The sequence below is a fragment of the Neophocaena asiaeorientalis genome, unplaced genomic scaffold, assembly GCF_003031525.2.
Source record: "Neophocaena asiaeorientalis asiaeorientalis breed wild unplaced genomic scaffold, Neophocaena_asiaeorientalis_V1.1 scaffold115, whole genome shotgun sequence".
NCBI classification, from domain to species: domain Eukaryota; kingdom Metazoa; phylum Chordata; class Mammalia; order Artiodactyla; family Phocoenidae; genus Neophocaena; species Neophocaena asiaeorientalis.
Window position 1 is genome coordinate 1493688 of NW_020173132.1, and position 24245 is coordinate 1517932.

General features: G+C 40.7%; 1 protein-coding gene across 1 annotated transcript in view; it reads left to right on the plus strand.

Annotated features, from left to right (window-relative positions):
• SPOCK3 (SPARC (osteonectin), cwcv and kazal like domains proteoglycan 3) overlaps nt 1-24245 on the plus strand; it is a 264404-nt gene that overhangs the window by 90745 nt on the left and 149414 nt on the right. The window contains exon 3 of the mRNA XM_024744113.1: nt 18199-18322. Within this exon, the coding sequence (XP_024599881.1) occupies nt 18200-18322 (123 nt within the window). The 5' untranslated portion in view covers nt 18199. The remainder of the gene's footprint in view (nt 1-18198; nt 18323-24245) is intronic.

Genomic DNA, 24245 nt, shown 5'->3' on the forward strand with positions numbered 1-24245 from the left:
TAAATTGAGGGTTTATGAAACGCTGATAAGTTAAACAATGTTGGCAGTATTTTCAGGCTCTTTTCCGTGGTTCAGGGATGTGTGTACCTTTTAAAAATGCACGTCAAGGTGCAGTTTGCCAGAAGCGACAGGGGTGATGAATACGAAACGTGAGCTCTGTCACTACCTAGGAAACATCATAATTGGTATCCGCTTACCCTGTTCTCCTGTATCCACGTGCTTGAGATGTGTGAGATGTACAAAGTGCCAAGAAAGAAGAGAGTAAAAGATCCAAACCCCAGCAGAATTCGGGAAGACCCAGAAATAACCGAGAAGGCGGGTCCAATTCCCCAACAATTTTCTGAGTGAGGCCTGTGAGAACCTGAGAGGCTCCTTCTCCTTAAAGGAACTTAAACCTTTAACCACGTCACCTGCGCCCAATTCAGCCTCAGGAAATATGTAAGCGGTTAATATAAGAGAAACATTTCAGTGAAAATAAACACTGAGCATAAATCTAGTGCTCTGGGCAATGATACTAATATGTAGACAGGAGATACTAACTCTTGCCAATTAGTCATGTTTTTGAAAATAAATATTTCTTGGACACCTATGTTGGGGAGTATTGTAGTCACAGGGGCTGTAGCACTGAATGCTATATATCATATTCTAGTAGGGTTAGACTGAGCAAAGTTAACATCTAGAGGACGGTTATGAAATATCACGGAAGGTAATGCATTTTTCACGTGCATCAGTGCATGGCTTCAAAATGATGCTCCAGTTTCAAGGCAAAAGGTGTTGCGAACATTTTCTAGCCACTAGCGTGACTAAGCCAGAGCAGTGCAGGTGCTCAGAGCATGAGTGAGGATCGAAAGTCCCATGTGTGTATGAGCGTGTATGTGAGTGTGGGTATGCATGTATGTGGGTATGTATGTGAATCTGTAAGAAACGTAGAGGAAGACACCGGCAGAAACCCGAAAACAGCCCATTTTCACTCTTTGCCAGTGACAAGTTGACATATTTATATTTTTATGGCAAATCTAATTACAGACTGTGTTTTATATTTAAAACTTTATTTTAAATGTGATCTTAAAAGAAATCTCCTCGAAACGATGATATTTAGCAGCAAAAATAAGTTGTTCTTGTGGCAGCTTGTCTTGCAGGAAAACGGGTTAACTTTCTTGTCGGTACTTGGTCTTATGATCACTTGACAGGAAATGCAAGTGTTCTCCATAAGTGCCTTTTATGTTAATCTAAGTGTCTGATCTTTTCATAGTGCAGTTATTTTTTTCCAGTTATTTCTCTCTGATTTATTTTCTCTCATCAAAGGCTGCATTTTTTTTTTCATTTTTATGGTGCCACCAGAATTATTAAAGAGCTGTCAATCGAACTTTGTTACTGTCCCTTTTTACAAAGAGAGAGAATATTAAACAAGATTTATGTCAGTTTTGTAAGAATAGCTCCATTCTACGTACAATACACTTAATAACGATAGAGTAAAATATAATGATTGATGACAGTAAAAAAAACCTGCACAAATGTAGCACACATAGTAGGTGAGGTATGTTGACAGCTTTTATGTATGTAAACATTTATTACTGTGTTTTACTGCCCTTCTCCCACACCTCCACCCTCACTATTTTGAGGGAAAAATCATATTTTCTTCATAATCTCATTACAGCTCCTTTTCTTTACTTTTGGAAAGCGCAGTCATTTTTCTTAAGAATGTCAGTCAAATGTATGTAACAGCAAAAGGATTAAATTCAAAATAGTGTGCAGAAATGAGGAATTAGAGAGCTAACAGCTTACTAGAAACTGTCCCCAAAAGAACAGAACTGTAATTTTTCATCATGGTCTGTATTCCTCATTGAAACCTTCTAAAATTTACCATTATTTAAATGAAAACTTCTTAATCTGAATAAAGACCATTGCATTTTGCCATGGTTATTATTCTCACTCTATTATTTGATGTACACCTTATACATTAAACATTTCCAATGTTTAAATCTTTTTTTTTTTTTTTGCGGTACACGGGCCGGCTTCTCACTGGTGGGGCCTCTCCCGTTGCGGAGCACAGGCTCCAGACGTGCAGGCTTAGCGGCCATGGCTCACGGGCCCAGCCGCTCCGCGGCATGTGGGATCTTCCCGGACCGGGGCACAAACCCGTGTCCCCTGCATCGGCAGGCAGACTCTCAACCACTGCACCACCAGGGAAGCCCCTGTTTAAATCTTTTTGAAAATTAAGTTTTACATATGCTTGAACTAACAGTTAAAGCTGACTTGTGGTGTGGGGATCAGCTTGGAGGGAAAAATATATTGTTAGGAATCCCCTTATTTTCCAGTTGAGCAAGAGAAGTACTGTAAATCTTGCTAATGGATTTATTTATGCATTTTTCACTTAAATTTATTTATTTTCTTTTTTAAAATCAAAGCATAGTTGATTTACAATATTATATTATTTTCAGGTGTACAACATAAGTGAGTCAATATTTTTGTAGATTATACTCCATTTAAAGTTATTATAAAATATTGGCTCTATTCCCTGTCTGTACAGTATATCCTTGTGGCTTATCTATTTTATACATAGTAGTTTGTATCTCTTAATCTCCTACTCTATCTTGCCCTCTCACTTCCCTCTCCTCTCTGGTAACCACTACTTTGTTCTCTATATCTGTGAGTCTGTTTAGTCCCCTGCATTGCCAGGCGAACTCTCAACCACTGCGCCACCAGGGAAGCCCTGTTATATGTTTTAAATTCCACATATAAGTGAAAACGTAGAGTATTTGTGTTTCTCTGACTTATTTCCTAAGCATAGTACCTTCTAGGTCCACCTATGTTGTTGCAAATGGCAGAATTTTGTTAAATTTTTATAGCTGAGTAGTGTTCCATTCTGTCAATATATATGTAGCACATCTTCTTTATCCATTCATCTGTCAGTGGACATTTAGGTTGCTTTCATATCTTGGCTATTGTAAATAATGCTGCTATGAACAGTAGAGTGTGTGTATCTTTTCAAATTAGTGTTTGCACTTTCTTCAAACGTGTAATCAGGAATGGAATTGCTGGGTCTTATAGTTGTTCTCTTTATAATTTTTTGAGGAATTTCCATACTCTTTTCCATGGTGGCTGTATCAATTTACAATACTATCAACAGTGCATAAGGGTTCCCTTTTCTCTACATCCTCACCAACGTCTGTTATTTGTGTTCTTTTTGATGATAGTTATTCTGACAGGTGTGAGGTGATATCACATTGTGGTTTTGATTTGCATTTTCCTGATGATGACTGATACTGAGCATCTTTCCATGTGCCTGTTAGCCATCTGTATGTCTTCTTTGGAAAAATGTCAATTCAGGCCTTCTGCTCATTTTTAATTGTCTTTCTTTTTTAATATAATGAGTTGTATGAGCTGTTTATATATTTTGGATATTAACCCCGTATCAGCCAAAATCATTTGCAAATATTTTCTCCCATTGCAGCAGGTTGTCTTTTCATTTTGTTGATGATTTTCTTTGCTGTGCAAAAGATTTTAAGTTTAAATAAGTCCTGTTTATTTTTGCTTTTAATTATTTTGCCTTAGGAGACAGATCCAAAAAAATATTGCTACAATTTATGTCAAACAGTGTTCTGCCTATGCAATCTTGAGGAAAAAAAGAACAAAGCTGAAGATTATTACTCTCCCTGACTTCAGCCTATACTACAAAGCTACAGTAATCAAAACAGCCTGGTACTGCCACAAAAACAGACACACAGATCAATGGAACAAATTAGAGAGCCCAGGAATAAACCCACAGACCTATGGTCAGTTAATCTACAGCGAAGGAGGCAAGACTATACACTGGAGAAAAGACAGTCTCTTCAACAAGTGATGCTGGGAAAACTGGACAGCTACATGTAAAAGAATGAAATTAGAACATTTCCTCACACCATATGCAAAAATAAACTCAAAATGGATTAAACACCTAAATGTAAGACCTGAAACCATAAAACTAGAAGTGACCATAGGCAGAACACTCCTTGACATTGCTATTGTATTTAAATTAAGCAACACATACTAAGAGCACTCAAAAACTAAGCAGATATTTGAAAGGAGAGGTTCTTGATTTTATGACGAAACTAATATATAGAAATGGCAGATTTCTGAAGGAAGATCTTACCAGGATTCATATCCTAACTGTAAGGATAGACTGGTAAAATATATTTGCCCCTTCCATTGATCTTATTGAAATATTCTATGGAAGATTTCTGATCCCAACTCAAATTAAAAAATCAGGAATGATTTAATGGTATTGGGTCAACAGTCTCTGTGCACCTACAGTGTGGACACAATTAGGAAGGAAAAGATCCACAGCCCTCAAGTCCTGAGCACTTTGACATCTCTGGGAATGCAGTGAAGTTGCAGAACATGCATGAGAAGCTAGTGAGATGCTAACTCCTGAATTGGGAAGGGTTAGGACATTACCGCTGAGCTGGTGCTCTCCGGGTACCAACCCATCACTTTAGAGCAGAACAACCCTGCATATATAAGTGTTCGAAACATAAAACTAACATTCTTTTTTAATTTAATGAAAGATTGGTCAGGATTTTTAAGAAAACATTATTAGGATCAGTGAATCGTTTATATAAGTGGCAAATTCTACTCTTCGATAGCATATAAACCTCATGTAGAAGGTAACGTAATTGTTGCTTAGCTTTTGTTCCTTTACACCTAAGTTTGCTTATCCCTCTTTAAATATTGATTTTGGAATTATTTTTTGCAGTTTTCCACACAAGGAGAAAAATGCTAAATGACTTGAAATTGACAATAGAGGAAAAGGAAGACAAATTATAAAGAAAAAGATGTTTTCATTAGCCACTACAACAGTGCTATGCTGTTTTCATCAATGAATTAACATATATCTTTAAGTCAATAGTACAGGGTCATTCAACTGCTGCTAACAAGATGTGTTCATTGGAATTTGCAGTTGAGACCTCTGTATTGGATATAAATATGACCATGTGAGTACAGAGAACTTCAGGTCACTGTCACCAAGTCATTTCATGATGTAAGGATCTTATCTCCTCCCTGGGACGTTTCCCCCCTGTTGACCATGAGTGCCTCAGACCTTGTGGGATTATCTCTGTCAAGGCTTATACATAGTGAGTTTGCATAATGAAATATTTGCATCATTTTTCCAAAACGTTATGGGTAACACAATTAAAAATTGCTTTAAATAATTATATAATTTCTTAATGAATCAAACTAAAATTATGAGTCCTATCAAACAGGAGTGCAAGGATCCCGCATAGGGGTGGGTCCAGGGGCCCTAAGGAAAGGGCAGAAGTTGAAATCTCGCTCACCAGCCATTGTACTGCATTAAGATGAAGACATTTAAAAATTCTGTCAGAGACAGAAGTCTGAAAAGTAAGTTCAAATAGGTCATCAGAGAAGACAGAGCTCAATCCTCTCCAGGAAATTATTTCAAATGGCATCTGGAGAACATAGCCTGAAGCAAATGCCAAAGGTGACAATTTTCTGTCAAAAGATGTATAATTTTCCTCATCTCCTTGAGAAAGCAGAAGTTCTGCAGAGGTGGCTGTGAGTTGCTGGCAGAATCAAAGACCCCGCAGGCTCTCATGGTTACTGAACATAAAACTCAATGAATAATTCACAACTGCATTTTAATTTCTCCTTATGTTCTATACTTAGTAAAGCTTCAGCAGCAACTCGACATCTGCATGCTAATCTAAGGGTTTGGACAAATTAGCTTCACCAAAGCATTATGATATCATAATTTATTTTCTCTTGATGACAATGATAGAGATGCTATTCAACAACAAATTCCTAAAAAATTCCTAGAGCTCTGAAAAAAACGACATCTACAGATCCACTCAGGTGGTTGTGTAAATTTATGTGTATAATTTCGAGAGGAAGAACGTTATTTGATAACTCGGTAGGACATAGACATATTTGCCTACTTAAAGTGAGTTGTAAAAAAATTAAGTTTAATGCCTTTATGTGATTTCCATTAGTTATCTTAAAATAGAATGCATCTTGGAACGCTTTCAAATTGCATATTAAGGGCTTCCCTGGTGGCGCAGTGGTTGAGAGTCCGCCTGCCAATGCAGGGGACACGGGTTCGTGCCCCGGTCTAGGAAGATCCCACATGCCGCGGAGCGGCTGGGCCCGTGAGCCATGGCCGCTGAGCCTGCGTGTCCGGAGCCTGTGCTCCGCAACGGGAGAGGCCACAGCAGTGAGAGGCCTGCGTACCGCAAAAAAAAAAAAGAAAGAAAAAGAAATTCACAAACATGACACTGACTTCAATGTATGTTTTTTGAGAATTTTGTTTCTTCTTTTTTTATATCTTCATACTTTCGAGTCCAAGATTGAGGTTCTAAGCTTGGGGAACTTAAAGAAGGTAATACATTTTTTTAAAATAAATTTTATTTGCAGTGGTTGAATTGATGTCTGATTTGAAATCAGAAAGGCTAGGAATTGCTTTCTACCATTTCATTTATGGTTTGCATTAAAATGACATGTAATTTAGATATTAATATGCCTAGATTGCTTTAAGTACATATATTATTTATACTAATACTATGTTATAGCAGATTTATCCCCAAATCTCAGTGGTGTAGCACAATAAAAAGTAATTTATTTTCCACGTATTAAATCAAGAAGGGGGGTCCTGGTCAGAAGGGGTCTCCTCCTTCTGTTGATTCAGGGACTAGACTCTTTCTGTAAACGTGCTTCTAGAGTTCCTGTGTCCACAAGTGTCACGGTGGTACACGGACACAGATCTGTACGTACGTCCAGTGAAATTTGTGGGGCAGGCTTACCAAAGGTTATATTTAGCCTGTTGTTGGGAAGTGATTAAAGGAGCCCAGATTACCCCGAATTTTCACCGAAGGACACATGTGCAAAGAAGAAATATGTACATAAATTAATACTTAGCCCACACTGGAGCTTCAGCATGAAACCCCAGTGCATGCCAGTCTTCCTGCTATAACCCACGGAACACTTCTTCACCTAACCTGGGATGTCTGCATAACATATCAATAGGATCAAAAGAAGCTGAAGGGTTTCTTTACTTACTTACATTCCAAATCCTAAGTAATCCAAGCTCGGATTTTATCAAAGCAATGTAAACAAAATAAACACACAAAAAAACAAAGAGCAAACAAAGCTTCCAATAAGAAACACCAAGGGAGAGCACAGACATTCTTTGATCTCAAGTCTAGGGCAGACCTGCTTTGGGTTCAGTTACCCCTTTCAGCATCCCCTCAATATAGGAAGACAGGGGCCAAATCCCAGAAGAGAACCTTCCAGCCCTTTACTCAGCCTTGAGAGTCCACCCCAGGGACTCAGGAACGTTTTATTCAGCCCAGCAATCCCATTCCCCAGCTTTGGTCAGTAAAATAACAGTAAACATGATAGGTCACTAGCGGTACGCGGGCCTCTCACTGTTGTGGCCTCTCCCGTCGCGGAGCACAGGCTCCGGACGCGCAGGCTCAGCGGCCATGGCTCACGGGCCCAGCCGCTCCGCGGCATGTGGGATCTTCCCGGACCGGGGCACGAACCCGCGTCCCCTGCATCGGCAGGCGGACTCTCAACCACTGCACCACCAGGGAAGCCCGCTAGCCATCTTTTTACGCGCTGCAGGCAGTGCTGTGAGGAGTTTGGGCTGCAGGGGGCTCTTGTCTCCTGTATGTCTGTAACCCCCAGTGGTCAGAAAAACCCTGTCACAGGGGCAAGAGAGTATGGCGGAGTATTTTCAAAGGAAATTAGCATGAGACTGTAGAACAAATGGATTTTACTCTAAAAAGTCAGGTGAGAAAGAAAAAATGGCAGCAAATGAGCAGTGTTTTTACAGGAGCTAAAGAGTTATTTCCATGTGGAAATCACTGTTCCCTGCACAGTCGTGGGGAGCACGTTGTTCGTTTCCTGACACTTGCTTCCTGGATGAGTGATGAAGGGTGGGTTAAAGATGCTAAAACACGAGGCTGACGAGAGTCCTTGAGGAACTGAACCTATTGAAGGAAACTGTGTAGAAATTTGCCACGTTCCTTTGTGACGTAGCATAAAATAATTGTTGGGAAATATAAGACTGTTGTTTGAATTCAGAGCCCATTTTATTATTTTATCCTATTCCAGTTGCCTGGCCTTTTATATGGCAAGTTATAATGACTTTTAACAAGGACTTAACAATTATTTATAAAAAGCTTATTCAGTATTAAAGTAATGCTATAGAATTTCTACTTTGTAAGTGGACATAGAGCTAAGATAAGAACATAGGAGCCACCCCCAGTGCTTAGCCAGGGATCCCTGGTCTCCCTCCCGTCCTCACTCCTTTTATCCATTCAGTGCTATTTATTGAGCACCTACTATGTGCCGGGCTCAGGGAAACTTGCTGGGGAAAGAACACTGAGTTGTGGTGAACAGGTGTTCGTGGAGAGGGACGGAAAGTCTTGGGAAAGATCGACCAGCAAAGTTGGGAAGAGACAACCAGCTCTCAGTGAGAGCGGAGCCAGTGTTCAGCACTCTGGTGTAACGTGGTGGCCTGGACCTGGGTGAGTCTATCTTCTCCCACCCGTGACACTCAGTCTGTCACCCCTGCTCCCTCTCAGCATCCCCCAAGGATCGCTACTCCTAAGTGCGAAAGAACAAAAAGAAGAACCCCACTGTCTTCATCCTCTGTTCTTCTCCCAGTCACACTGGGGGTCAGATGGGCCTTGTTGAGGTGACCTGTTTTTATCGTTTGACCAGGACAATGGGGACTTGGTTGTTTTCTACTCTTCACAGCTCTGGCACTCATGCAGTTTCCTTAAGAACCAGTAGAGTGAAGAAATAAAACGATGCCGTGACTCAGGGAGACATGAGGTGGGTTTACAGCACGCTGGCTGGGAAGCACTGAGCTGCTCTGGTCCCCAGGTGTGGCCAGGGACCCTTCGTCCATCCTCTACCGGCTAGGGCACCGTTAGTGTAAGCACAGGGCAGGATCCACCATCGCTGAGACATCCCTCCGAACCAGGGCTTCAGAACTGAAGTGACTTGGTTGTGAGACGTTAAGCCTCTCTTTTGCCAAGTACCCTCCCTCTAGCAGGGCTGAGCATCAGCCCGGAAGATCTGTCCACACCCTGAGCCCTGCTGTCCGTGAGTGTTACCTGGTAGGGCCAAAGATGCGGTTACATTGAAGGTCTGAGAAGGAGGTTGTCCTGGATTAGAGAGGGGCTGCTAAGAAGGAGCACGATTTCTCTTTATAACAGAGACAGAGGGAGTGCTGACAGGGCCACACAGAGCGGGAGACGCGGAGAGAGCTGGGCCAGCAGCCGGGGAGTGCCAAGGACACCAGGAGACAGGAAGGGCAAGGGACAGATCATCACCTGGGACCTACCTGTCACCCCCAGCGCGGCCCCGCCAGCACCCAGTGAAGGTGATCTTGGACTTCTGATTTTTTGACCTCCATCCCTGTGAGAAGGGCAACTTCTGTAGATTTAAACCGGAAAGGTTTTGGTCATTTGTTACAGCAAACCTAGGACAGAAACACATTCCTCAGTTTTGAAAGCTAGTTCTGGAAGCATGATCTAACCAAAAGGAAGTCAGGAATATGATTGAGTAAATGGGCTGTAGGTGAGAATGTTTGGGGTGTTGACTCTCTGGAGTGGATGCTGTGGTTCCGTCCAGTTCTCACACACACACACACACACACACACACACACGTCTCTCTCTCTCTTTTTTTTTTAAATAGATCTTTATTGGAGTGTAATTGCTTCACAATACCATCTTAGTTTGCATTGCACAACAAAGGGAATCAGCCGTATGCATACACATTACACACCGTCTCTTGATGCCCAGCTGCTTTCCGCTCGCTTGCGAATGGGGGCTTCACAGAGACAAGAAGTGTTTGGGGGCCACAAAATGCAGGCTCTTGCTTTAAGTGGCTCTGTCATCTCCCACGCTCAGAGCCGGGAGAAATAGCAGAAGGAGGGGAGGAGTGGGTGTGTATCAGGCACAGGGATGCTTCTGATGGCTCAGCGGAGGCCGCGGGTACGAGACGGAGGCTCAGAAGTAGGTGCCCATGAGGGTAGGCTGGTAAACCGAGAAAGATGACCAGGCCCATGGCTGTTAGACTAGAAGTGATAACTAAATAAAGGTGTAAGTTACAAAGGGAGCCGGTGGTGGAGTCAGAAAGCATTTTACAAGAGAAACGACATCGGAGTTGGGACCTCAGAGACAAGGACAGGTTGCTCAGATAAACCCCACACTCCTTGTTACTTCCTGGGCTACGAGAGAGCTGCACCCCACGCTACGCTTGTCTCTGTGTCTCCAGAAGAATTCTGAGCTCCCTGAGTTCAGCGACTCTACAGTCTGGAACCTCCAGATTGTAAAATAGTACCTGGACACATTGTAGGGTGTATTCATGACTAAATAAATGTGTAAAGTTGTTGCCGAAACTCGACCTCTGTTCGCTGGTGCCGAATAGAAACGCGAAGACAGAGTTTTGGGTGAACTAGAAAATAATAGCTTTACTGCTTCGCCAGGCAGAGGGGGCCGCAGTGGGCTGGCTAATGCCCTCAAGACTGTGTGACCCGCCCTGGAGGAGGTAGTGATGGGTCTTACAGTGTTCAAGGAGCAGGGCGTGGTCAGCTGGTGGACACTCTCCACCCTCTTCTGATTGGCTTGTGGTGAGGTCATCGGGAATCAGCAGCATCAACCTTCTGCTTCTGGCTGGTCTGGGGTCTACGTGCTTGTGGGCAGCGTGCAGTTAACTTCTCCCACCTGGTGGGGGCTTCAGTATCTGCAAAACAGCTGGAAGGACGTGGCTCAGAATATTATCTACAGCCCTGGAGGAGGAACTAAAGGTCCTTGGGTTTGTTCAGTGGCTGAACTATTCTTATTTTGTCTCGCTTGCTTGTTTTCCTTTCTGCATTTTCTCACTTCTCTGATTAAATGTATTCTTTGACTAAGGTTTTTCTACAGACAGAAGGCAGGTGGAGGACATGGGTGGGAGGCTATTCTGGGAAGACCCCGTAGGGTCCTGCTCGGCTACAAAAGAAGCAGTATTTAGAAGGATGCATGGGTACTCTTTCTAGGTTAGAAGATGACAAGTTATTGGTTACGCCAGGTGCAGGTTGGACGAGGTCTCGTTCCGTTCCTAGAACGTGGTCAGTAACTGTAACCATACGTAATAACATATTATGAATTAAAATAATGGAACTGTTTTTAAAGACCTTTCTGACAACCCTTTAGATGGTAGAAATTATTGAGAGAGTGTTTCTTGAAGAACATTTCCTTGTCCAGTAGCTGTGACTCTACCCCTGACTGCGCCAGCATCAGTCGACATGTGCTGAGAAGATGCTTTCAGGACAGGGATTAAACACGGTCTGGTAGAGAGAGAAATACTATGGAGTCAAAAACTTAGGCTTCTTTTAAATTTTACTAACTCGTTAACTTGAAAATGCTGTAAGAGTTAGTGCATCGTGGAGGTTTTGAACTTCTAACCTTTCTCTCAGCCTGTAAATCAGACTCGAGCAAATCATGGAGCTTCTTTCTTTTTTCTTGTTTCTGTAACTTTGCTTTTCCAGCGAAGCAGTATGGAGGAGGCCAGTACAGGTGACCCCTGTGAAGGCAGCACAGGGAGGAAAAGCTCTGTTTTCCGTCCCTGAACTTCGGATGATCTTTAATAATTGTTTTAAACAAAATGCGTCATTTAATCGTTAAGGCTTTTGCCAAAGCTGTCAGGTCTATTTATCCAACAGTTGCTAAGAATATTTCTTACATTCAGAAAAACAAACAAAAATCAAGAGAATTTTTCATAATCAAGACTTTTTTTTTTTTTTTAAGTATTTTGGGTTTTATTTATTTATTTATGGCTGGGTTGAGTCTTCGTTTCTGTGCAAGGGCTTTCTTTGGTTGTGGCAAGCGGGGGCCACTCTTCATCGCAGCGCGCGGGCCTCTCACCGTCACGGCCTCTCTTGTTGCGGAGCGCAGGCTCAGTAGTTGTGGCTCATGGGCCCAGCTGCCCAGCAGCACGTGGGATCCTCCCAGACCAGGGCTCGAACCCGTGTCCCCTGCATTGGCAGGCAGCTTCTCAACCACTGCGCCACCAGGGAAGCCCAAGACGTATTTTTGATATATAAAATACATCTTGAATGATCAGTCTGTTCCCATGTGTTTTGATAAGTGCTGTGTTATTAGTCATTTTCTTTTAGGTGGAATATTTTTCCCTTTTTAAGCTGCATATCTGTCACTGTTATTTTAAAAATGTCAAGACGGTTTTCCAAATATAGAGTCTCCTTGATCTTTAAGAATCACACATTTTCATGAACTCAAATCTTAGTTCCTGCTTTGCTGTAGAACTGCTGAAGGTTAAATTAAGGACACAGTTAATGGTTAAAAGCTTGCTTTACTTGTGAACATTAATAATTGGAAAAATGAAGCATTTTCTAAATCTTATTTTAAATACAGGAAGTATAGTGAGCAAATATTCTCATATGCTCATATCTGACATGCAAACATGCATGTCAACACAAATTAAATAGAGCCAGTTTATATATTAGTTAATTAATCTTCGTACTGGTTCCCTGAATCAGAATCACATATATGATGTTGTATTATTTATTACACTCTAGATAATTTTCAGGTTTAATTGGCCAGATGTACTCTCCAGATAGCACTTACTGGTGGTAGATCTTTTTTTAAGTAAAATTTGAGCTATGCTGTCATTTTTTACCTATTAAGTGAAACTGATCTAGAAATTTATGAACTGTGGGAGTGTGGTCTTCCATGACATTTAAAATTTTGTATGTACATTTATGGCAAGTTTCAAAATCAGTTTCAAGATGAAAAGGAGAACACGTGACATCCACAGTGGCCAAAGACAAGCAGTACAGACTCGAGAAGATAATGAAGCTCTCTCAACCTCCCTCTTCCTAGCTTCAGAATTTAAAGAATAATGCACATTGCATGAGATTGCTACAATAATAGAATTGTAATATGTGTGTCTGGCATGTGAAAGGCTATCAAAACACGTGAAAATCTAACCTTACGTTTGTGTAAACATTTGACTCAGTTCCTGAAATTTTGCTTTATGGTAACATTTTATTGGCTTGAAAGCAATCAGTAACTCTCTTATACATACTTATTAATTAGGTATGTTAAGATTTATCGTACGTTAAGATCATGAATTCCCAGTCTGTTGGCCTGTGTTTTGCTGAAAATAGACGTGAGGACATTTCTAGCCCATAACAGCTACAGTGGCTCTCTTTATCTTACATAACGGAGATCCTTTACAGTTGAATATACTTTTACCATAGTTTAAGTGAAGAGGTCTTTACTAATTAAAATACTGTTGGGAATTAAATACATGGAAACGTCAGAGACCCGGAACCCTAGAGTCTGAATTCAACATCATCTACGTTTTCTACATTTCGAAGCTTTATTACTCATTCAATCCATTGGAGCTCAGATTGAGAAATAGATTATGAGGGTCATTGATAGTGATGTCTGTTTTGAAGTTATTTACTGATGTCTTCAATAATTGTGAGTATGCTCACTGCTTAATAAAACATATTTACTTGTCGGAATATATTATACAGACATCACTCTAACTTGTCTATGATTCAGATATCTCAAGCAATCTCGCCCTATGGAACATCAGCCTTCAAGCCATGATGAGGTATTTGTGTCGCTCAGTAACGCAAGCCAAGGTCAAAAACCACAATGCGTGTCCGGTACTCACTGTCTATGCTGCTGATTTTTGCTGTGTGTCTTCACATAAGTAATTTTATTAAAGATTTATAGACTGCGGAATGACCTAGAGCAAATGATCCATAGAGATGAAGCTTCAAATTGTATCCATGAAGAAGTCAAGACCCAGGGAGGCTGCTGACTTGCCAGGATGCATTGATGACACGGTCAAAAGTGCAATTCAGATCAAAATGGAATGAGCTTTTTTCAGCTGACCATTTTGGTAACGTTATTTACGCACTTTCTAAAATCAAGGTAGATCCTAAAACGTGGAAATCGTGTTCAAATTGTATTGTCAAAATGCACGACGTGGTTAAGGAAACAGAAAACCAGATAGACTGAAACTGAGTCAGCAGAAGTGGAAGGAATGCCCGTGGGATTTATTAGGAAAGTCAGAGGCTAATGAGCTTCCAAGTGTGACTGAGTCTGGAAAGTGATGCTGGAGACCCACGTGCAGGGTGAGTCAGGACCGGAAGACAGCTCAGGGAGAGGGGATGCAACCCAGCTGCTGTGGGGGAGCCGTGTGCCGGAACACAAGCCGTAGATAAACACTTCTCTGTGAGCCTAACTTTCCAGCCGTTAGAGACATAACAGGTATATTGGTATGAAACTTAGCACCTTGAATGGGGGAATATTAAAGAAAAAAAGATTTTGAGAAAAAAACTTGACTTTGTGTATTATAACTTATCATTTAATGGCTTCAATTCCCTGGGTTCAAATATACAGTTATTTGCTCTTTAAGGAGAAGGATCATGGGCATGTAGGACGTCATTATAAGGTGGATAAATAAATGTTTAACTTTAATCTTCAAATTGAAATATATACTTAACAGTTCTCTTAAAAGGCAATATAGGGGTGGGGAAGGGAGAGGTACAAACTGTCGGGTTTAAGATGGGCTCAAGGAAGTATGTACAGCACGGGGAATAGAGCCAATATTTTGTAATAACTGTAAATGGAAGGTAACCTTTCAAAATTGAATAAACAATGAATTTTTAAAAAGGTATTATTTGAAGAGTCTGATTGTAGCAGGGTTGCAGTTGGAAGAGTAATTTTTTAAAATTTCAGGGTTTTGCAGCCAGTTTGAGTTTTTATGCATCAATAATGGGAGAAAACTATATTACCCAATCTGATAATAATTCAAAATAAGTAACTGCAAATAGTCTTTGATATATCAAAAAATTAGATTTCCTCTCAGAGGTTAAAGATCTTTTGCACTTAGAGTATTCAGAGTAATATACTTAGCGATGCTTTCGCCAAACCTATTTTTTTACTGAGGTATAATTGACTGACAATATTGTGTTAGTTTCAGGGGACCAACATAGTAATTCTGTATTTTTATACATTACAGAGTGGTCACCATGACTAGTCAAGTACCCTATGTCACCATACAAAGGTGTTACAATCTTATTATTATTTTTTATTGAAGTATACTTGACTTACAATATTATATTAATTTCAAGTGTACAATATTGATTCAATATTTTATAGATTATACTCCATTTCAAATTATTATAAAATATTGACTATATTCCCTGTGCTTATATTACTTTTATATTATATATTATTTTACATATTATTTATTTTTATAGTTATGTGTATTTTTATAGCTTATTTATTTTATACATAGTAGTTTGTACCTCTTAATCCCAAATCCTATCTTCGACCTCCTCCAACTGCAATATTATTGACTATATCCCCTCTGCTATACATTTACATCGCCATGACATTTATTTTTTACCTGGAAGTTTCTACCCCTTAATCTCCTTCATCTATTTCTTTCCTCCCTCCAACCCCCTCCCTTCTGGCGGCCACCTATTTGTTCTGTGCATCTATGACTCTGCTTACGTTTTGTTATGTTTGTTCATTTGTTTTCTACATTCCACATGTAAGTGAGATCATACAGTATTTGTCCTTCTCTCTCTGAGTTATTTCACTTAGCATAATGCCTTCCAGGGTAATCCATGTTGTTGCAAGTAGCAAAACTTCATTCATTTTTTTTGGCTGAATAATATTCCATCGTACATATGGACCACATCTTCTTTATCCATTCATCTGTTGATGGACACTTAGGTTGTTTCCATACCTTGGCCATTGTCAATAATGCTACAGTCGACATAGGGGTGTGTGTATCTGTTCAAATTAGTGTTTTTGTTTTCTCCAGAAAAATTCTCAGAAATGGAATTGCTGGATCCTATGGTAGTTCTATTTTTAGTTTTTTGAGGAAACGCCATTCTGTTTTCCATACTTTCTATACCAGTTTACAATCCCACAACAGTGCACAAGGGCTCCCTTTTCTCCATATCCTTACCAACATTTGTTAATTTGCGTTCTTTTCGATGATGGCCATTCTGACAGGTGTGAGGTGCTATCTCATTGTAGTTTTGATTTGCACTTCCCTGACAATTAGTGATGTTGAGCATCTTTTCATGTGCCTGTTGGCCATTTGTATGTCTCCTTTGGAAAAATTTATATTCAGATCCTCTGCTTGTTTTTTAATCAGGTCACTTCTTCCTTCCTTCCTTTCCTCCCTTCCTTCCTTCCTTCCTTCCTTCCTTCCATCTTTCTTCCTTTCTTTCATTTTTGTGTTCAGTTGTATGAGTTCTTCATATATTTTGGACTTTAACCCCTTATTGGGTATATAGTTTGCAAATATCCTCTCCCATTCAGTAGGTCTTTTTTATATTTTATTTTATTTTATTATTATTATATTTTTGCGGTACAACTGACAATTAGTGATGTTGAGCATCTTTTCATGTGCCTGTTGGCCATTTGTATGTCTCCTTTGGAAAAATTTATATTCAGATCCTCTGCTTGTTTTTTAATCAGGTCACTTCTTCCTTCCTTCCTTCCTTTCCTCCCTTCCTTCCTTCCTTCCTTCCTTCCTTCCTTCCTTCCTTCCTTCCTTTCTTTCATTTTTGTGTTGAGTTGTATGAGTTCTTCATATATTTTGGACTTTAACCCCTTATTGGGTATATAGTTTGCAAATATCCTCTCCCATTCAGTAGGTCTTTTTTATATTTTATTTTATTTTATTATTATTATATTTTTGCGGTACACGGGCCTCTCACTGTTGTGGCCTCTCCCATTGCGGAGCACAGGCTCCGGATGCACAGGCCCAGTGGCCATGGCTCACGGGCCCAGCCACTCCGTGGCATGTGGGATCTTCCCAGACCGGGGCACGAACCCATGTCCCCTGCATCGGCAGACGGACTCTCAACCACTGCGCCACCAGGGAAGCCCATGTGCCAATCTTTTAATCAGTAATAGCAGCACGGTTATTTTCCCTTCTGTGTCTCTTATGAGGTTATATCTGTGGCCAGACAAGATTTTAAAGTGGTCATTTGTCAGAATTTACAAAATTTAAATGAAGAAAATGTGTTTGGAGCTATCATGGGCTTCTTTTTGAGGGGGAAGCGGCCGGGGGAGAGGGATGAGAGGGTAAGAGAAGGTGATAAACCTTTTCCCAAAGCCCACTCAAATGTTATCACAATTTAAAGTACATTAGTCCGAACTTCTTTCCCTATAATGAGGATTAACGCTACACGTCTTAGTTGTCTTTTGGGGTTACTTTTTTGTAGATTTGATTTATTCGTGAAAAAAAAAAAAGAAAAGCCAAAGGGCAGCAAATGTTTCCAGTAAAACCTCGTTTCTCATCTTGATAGAGACATCAAATTACTCTCCATGAGCAGTTTTAATGAACAAGACCGAGTGCTGATTTACTGGAGGACTTCTAACTACGAAATGCTTGTGTAGAGATTCTCTGTTGTTTTTATTCCTACTTTTAAGGCCTTTGCCCATTTCTGTGTGAACTGTTCACACAAATAGGCCAAGCAGAAGGAGTTTAATCAAAGTGGAGAAACGGGTAATTTAGAAGTAGGTAGCGGAAGAGAATGGGTTTTCCCACTTTATTCCAGATCAAAGCCAGATGGATGTATTTTGAGTTCTTTCCATACAAGAAAGAGAAGATTGGCTCTCACCGAACCTGCTAATTGGGCTCTCTAAATACTGGTCTTTGCTGGAAAAGTGTTTCTTATTGCTATTTTCTCTAAAGTAAGCTGCTCTTATTTTCATGTGCCTCTGGGACGCCTGGTGAATTAGGTGTCTGCTTTCTAATTCTATTTCTAGTAGAATTCTGGGGGGGCCCTTGGGAAGGTTCCAGACACGTGAGTTGTTTGGGGGGCTGTTAAAAACACATTTCACAACCACAAATTAAAACCAGAGAATCCATGTGATGAAGTATAACTGTAGTCTATATGTAACCAGCGGAATCTTTTTAAGGAATATATTCTTATTTTATTATAGGAAAACCTTGATTATGAAACAAAAGTTTATAAAGAACGCTGTATAGATTAATACATTGGAAATGAGGATACAATTTACTGATTCTAATTTATCTTGAAGAGTTGGAATGACAGTGGAGAAAAGGCATGATGCTAATATAAATTTATTTTTTAAATAAATGCACTAAGTATGCTTGTTTTATTTTTTCAACAGTATGAAAGATGCAGGAGTTGGGCAGAAGCAGTGGAGGGGTCCCCCGACATCCGCCTGCCAGCAGTGCTCTGGGGTGTCTACCAGCCCCGTCTGTGGTTCAGATGGACATACCTACTCTTCTCAGGTAAGACAACGATAGTCATTTATTATAAAACATATACATATTCATATATGTATGTACATAGTCATTAGTAAGTGATTAAAACTGTTAGTTCTCCAGTGTGGTCATCCAAATACTTTAACTTTTAAAATAATGTGATTAATATCACTAGTTGGGAATATGATTCAAACATTTGTACATTTGTTTCTCCTATACAGAATTTTTAAAGTTTGAAATATTGATTCTGTGAACACTCTGAACCCTCAGATATTAAAACCAACGTTTCCTTTCTTGATACTCTGAGAGAGGGCAGAAGCGTTACCACGTATGTAGTAATGTTAACAGTTACAACAGCTGTCCCAGCTAAAATCCGTCAATATCATTACTATTTTATTTCCTATGTTATTTCCTATATTATCTCATTTAAGCCCCCCAAAATTCCTTACAGCAAAAGAGAAAAACAAGTCTCAGAAAGAAATAGCACATTTCACATATTTAGCCGACACCGAAGCCCAGATTTGATGTCGTCTCTGATTCGGTGTCTCTAGCTACATTAATCTGTACCTCGTTTGATGCCCCATATCGTTCAAATATTTAGGAGGTTTTAAGAACTTTACATAATAGAACGTCGATGAGTTTTCTTTGATTATGTGATAGGAAGGAATACGGCTCATGGCCTGAAACTTCAGCGTCAGATGCATTTATGAATTTAGATTTTTCTAAAGTGTATTTTGAGAAGGTAAGATAGCACATTATGTAGTGTCCCCACTGGGACTTTACCCTGTAATTAAACAGATCAACATTTCTTTTAGAAACTATAGGTATATTCAAGTTAAATACGATCCATGAAGTCTATAAAGTAACCTTACCTCAGTTCATATCTAGTTTTGCTTAAAGCAAAGTAAATTCCAGAAGTTTTTGGCTATCAGAACACTGTGTTTGGTGCATACCACTTTATGAACCATACTTTTTCTCAGAAAATATTTTCCTACACCTTGCACCGGCAGTTTACAATTGAGAAGAGGGCTACAGGGACGAGGAAGCTTAATACAGTCAATAGGTACGTGCATAGTACTTACTGGGTGAGGCTACCATGTGCCTGTTTGCTAGAGTTTTCAGGGTGTATGTGGGGGTGGAGATATTGCTAGGAGGAAGGAGTGTGTCACCCATCCTCTCAACACTACCTCGATCTCGGGGACCCTCTGTTTTGCAAGCTGCAATTCCTGCTGTCAGTGCAAGGGAGAAGGAACCCACCTCATATTCTCACATCCCACAGCTCACGATGTGGATCGCATTATGCTGATTTATTAACTCACAACAAAGGATGCAGATTCTAGTATTCAGCGTGGTAGCTGGAGTTCCTTGGGAAGCAAATTTGACTCCTAAGTTGACTTGATGGACGTTGATGGTTGAACAGGTTGAGTCAAGAGAGAGGCTGAGGTCATTCCCGGCATCTCCCTCAGGGAGCCCTGTGTCTTTCTCAGCCTCAGGAATGTACTTGCTGTGGGCCCTGGTGTGTTAGCACCGGGGAGGGTGTCATCCTCCCTGGAGAGGGCCAGCGTTAGGCTGCCACCTGCCTCTCTAGGACCCTCTTACCATGATCCGTTCTCTGACAGTGTACTGTCACAGGGCACAGAGGTACGATCACAAGAGGTTTCTACCTGTTAAGACCACGTGGGAGTCTTTGTTTGATGATTTTAGAGAAACGCAGTCTGCCACTCAGGACTAAATACTCCTGCCATAAGTAGACTAATTCACGTGGATTCACAATTCCTCGGGGTTTCCCACTGTTGTGAAGCCCCAGCTTACAATCCTACACGCTCACTGATATTGTCAATAGAATTATGCTAAATAATCCATCCTTGAATTGTTAATTTAACATTTCTTTGGATATGTCTCATTTTCAATGCGTGCCTTGTTTGTATAGAAAGACATAAAAATAAAAAACATGGTTCAGATGAATATGAGTTTTTAGTCACCCCAAACTTCAATCCTCATTTCTGTTGATTCTCATTTAAGTTGGTGATTTTTCCACTTTTGATCACCAATTCTAATCTTAAGTGTCTACACTGACAGCAGGCTGAACTGTATAATATAATGCAAACTAAATAGTGATCTCAGCCCAGGAAGAATCCAGGCTAAACTCTTCTTACTAACACTTTTTAGAAATTCATGGGATTGAAATTCTCATTAAGGCCTCAGCCTTTCTTCTGTGAGACAGGCATTGCCCTAGGCTCTTCGGGCATCGCGAACAAAGACTGCAGAGGCCAGTGTCTGGAGAAGCTTATCTTGTCATACGAACAAGATAATAAATAAGGCAGGTGCAGGAGTCACGGGACCCTTCTTCTGGCTCTTGCCTCACTCAGCTTTGTCAGTAGACCAGGCAAACCCTGACAGGGCAGATTTAAACAGCTTTTGGGGACTGGTGGGCATTTGCGCTCAGTAAAGGTAGAGCTCCAAATCCCAAGCTCCGCACAATCCGGGAAGCTCCTTGCTTGGAGCTGAGTGATCCTGATATGATGACGACTGGCCAGAGCCAGGCCATCTGGTCCAGAGTGAGGGACCCTACATCCGGGTCTTCTTACCATCCCTCTGTATTCTGGACACCCTGCATTGACGTACAGGGTTTTCGGTTCGGTTCGGTTTACTACTGCACACCATGTTCCTATATGTTCTATTTTAGACCCACAATATTTTCTCATTACTTTTCAGCTCAATTTATCTAGATGAAGTTATAAGTTATATTCCGCCATACAACATAATTGGAGGAGAGGTCGTTACAAAGCACAGTAGGTCCAGGCGCTGGGGCTGAGGTGAGAAAGACAGTTATCAGAAGGTCTCCAAAGGAAACGTGAGTCAAAGGTCATAACAAGGATTTAATCTTGGAAAGTGCCCCTCATTACACAAAGGAACCGATTTTGACTAATTATTTTATTAGCCTTCAGGCTCTGAATGTGTCAGCTTGTGTAGCAGTCCTCAGAGGAGTGTTTTTAAAATGTTTACAGAAAAGACAAAGGCACAGATGAATAACTGTGAAAACATAGATTTACCTGGAGAAATATTGGGACTCGTGATTTTCATAAAAAGTGTTTTTGTAATGTTATCTAATTTTTTTCACGTTAAGAAAAGCGATGGACTGTTTTGGAAGTCTGCTTAATCATTCTTTTCAGAAGAACCCATGTTTTCCGAATTCTTCCGAATTCAGCAGTAGCAGAAGAATCGAAATATAAGTCTGTTCAAGGCTGTATGAGAGGTAATCGTTCCTGAAATTGATGCAAAAGATGAAGGTCTCTGTTTGTTCCTTCAGGCAAAGTCTTTGCATTGTATTGCCCAGCTTCAGTGAAACCAGGAGTTGTTCTCCAATGTAGCATCTATGTTAGAACTAGGGCATGTTTGTGTCTGACTTGTGTAGGTTGTACGCTACATCTGCTGAGCAGAAGTCAGCAAATAATACTGATGTTCTAGAGCTCAGCCGGGTGTCTGTAACGTGAACTCCCCAGGCGCAACGTGCTGGGTGGTTTTTGATACTTTTCTCTGATTTTTAGTCATGCGGTGCTTGGGAGCTGAACTACTGCAATAAATACCGGTCAGTATAGGAAACTGCGTGTGTGTGTGTGTGTGTGTGTGTGTGTGTGTGTGTGTGTGTGTGTGTGTTGAGGAAAGGCAAGTAAATAGAAAGCTTCTCCATCTTATTCTGCAGTTCCGACACCAGCCGCAGAGATGCTACTTAAATTGGTTTGGGACGAGGCCCTGGGAATCTAAATTTTAAAAGCTCCCCAAGTGATTTTTATGTGTAGGCATGGTTGAGAACCACTGTTGCGTCTCTTCAATCTATTGCCTTTGAATTCTTAGATATAACAGTTATTGTTCTTGTATTTAATAAAATAGAACAGTAACATTAGCACTGAAGTGGAAGCATTTACTTTTCGTCGTAATTTGAGAAAATTCCATTTTAAGTTTCCACGTTCTCCTATTAGCATTTGGTATTTACGTGTCCTGCCTTCCTTCCCCTGAACACTTTGAGCTAATTTTATTTTGAAAGATCGACAGTCAGAAATTAGATGTGCACTGTTTCTCTTTGAACTGCTTTTCAACTTGGCTTGGCTTTTGGCTCCTGGCTTGGGATGCTGTATTTTTGAGGGTTAAGGCTTTAATCTCTCGGTACCCCAAACACCTGCATCTCCTTCCCCAAGACTTTGCTTCATGGATTATTTTATGCTTTTCCGTAGCCTTGACAGAGACGTAGGCTTGCTTTCCTGACCTGTTCAAGACTCTTGAGTTATATATATTGAATGAGTTTAGGACAGTGTTCACTAGTTTCTACATTGATATATTGATTTATTTTTGAAATCATAATCTTACTTTTGTGTGAGTAACTGTGTGTTAAAATGGTCTTTCACCGAACTCCATAGATATTATAGAGGTTTTGTAATTTTATTAATTTCTTTAATTATGTTTAATGTAGCTCCTTAGGAAAATGAAAAGTTGGGAAACGTATATGTTGTCACACACTTTGGAGTAGCGGCCATCAGTAAAATCTGAATCTACATTTTGACCCGTGGTCTTTACCGCTTGTTTTGCACTCTGCCTTGCCAGTTGCTCCATGACACACTGGACACTCTTTGCCACGGCTTCACCAAGACTGACAACATTTACCAGCAACTCAGAAAATGCCAGATTCAGTGATTATTCCAAAACTCTTTCCTTACTAGGTGGAAATGAAGCAGTGGGCAGTGCTATGAGTCCCTTATCATCTTCTGCTTCTTTTTGTTCTCAAATCCCCGATGGTCCTAGACTGTGCAGTGACCACCTTTGGACAGAGGCTTAGCGAGGACCTGGGTGCCTTGCCCCAGGGCACGGAAGTTCGGCCACGCTGCTGTGACAGCTGGACACTGAGTTCTGAGGGCCTTCCCAGTGCTCGGACCAGTGCCTCCCAGGGCGGATGCCAGGGCTCGGCTATGGGGACCAGCCCTGTGCCTGCCTCTTGTCTGGCATCTGCTGTAACCTGTGCATTGATCTTGCAGTGCGGTGACCCATGACCTTTTCACTACATTGAACTTCATAGTCTCATAGAGATACGTGCGTCTACACTGATCAAGCATTTATTTAGCTCTTTTTGGGGGCAGATACTGTAAACGCTTTGGGTATGTTAACTCATGGTTGTCCCTTTTATAGATGCACTGATGCACAGAAGTGAAGTAATTTGCCCAATGTCTCAGTGAAGTCCAGTGTCCATTGTCTAAATCGAAATCATTTTTGCTTTTATATCTTTTTTTTTGGCTGTGTTGTGTCTTCGTTGCTGCGCATGGGCTTTCTCTAGTTGCGGCGAGCGGGGGCTACTCTTCATTGTGGTATGTGGGCATCTCATTGCAGTGGCTTCTCTCATTGTGGAGCATGAGCTCTAGGCGCGCGGGCTTCAGTAGTTGCGGTGCGCGGGCTCAGTAGTTGTGGCACATGGGCTTAGTTGCTCCGCGGCATGTGGGATCTTCCCAGACCAGGGCTCGAACCCATGTCTCCTGCATTGGCAGGCGGATTCTTAACCATTGCATTGCCAGGGAAGTCCCCACTTTTTTTTTTTTAAATAGGAATTTGGAGCAGAAAAACTTTTTAAAAAATTAAGTGCCCTTCATCTTTTTCTAGTTACTACACATAATAAATGTGATAACTATTTTTATTTGAATCACTAAGTAAAGACGGCAATATATATGCCCTTTAAGTTTATAGTTGCTTGTTTCTCACTGGTTTGAAGCCTGTGGTTTCAGAGCCATTTTTCAGAATTATATTTTTAGAGATTTTTGCATGATACAGAAGCCTAAATCATCAGTTTTCTATGGTTATAACTTCTTGTAGAAGACAATCTTCGGTGTTTTCTTAGGAGACTGAAAGTTTTAACTCTTAGGTTTGTGTGTACGTGGTGATTGGTCTTTGTGTTTGGTAAGAGGCAGGG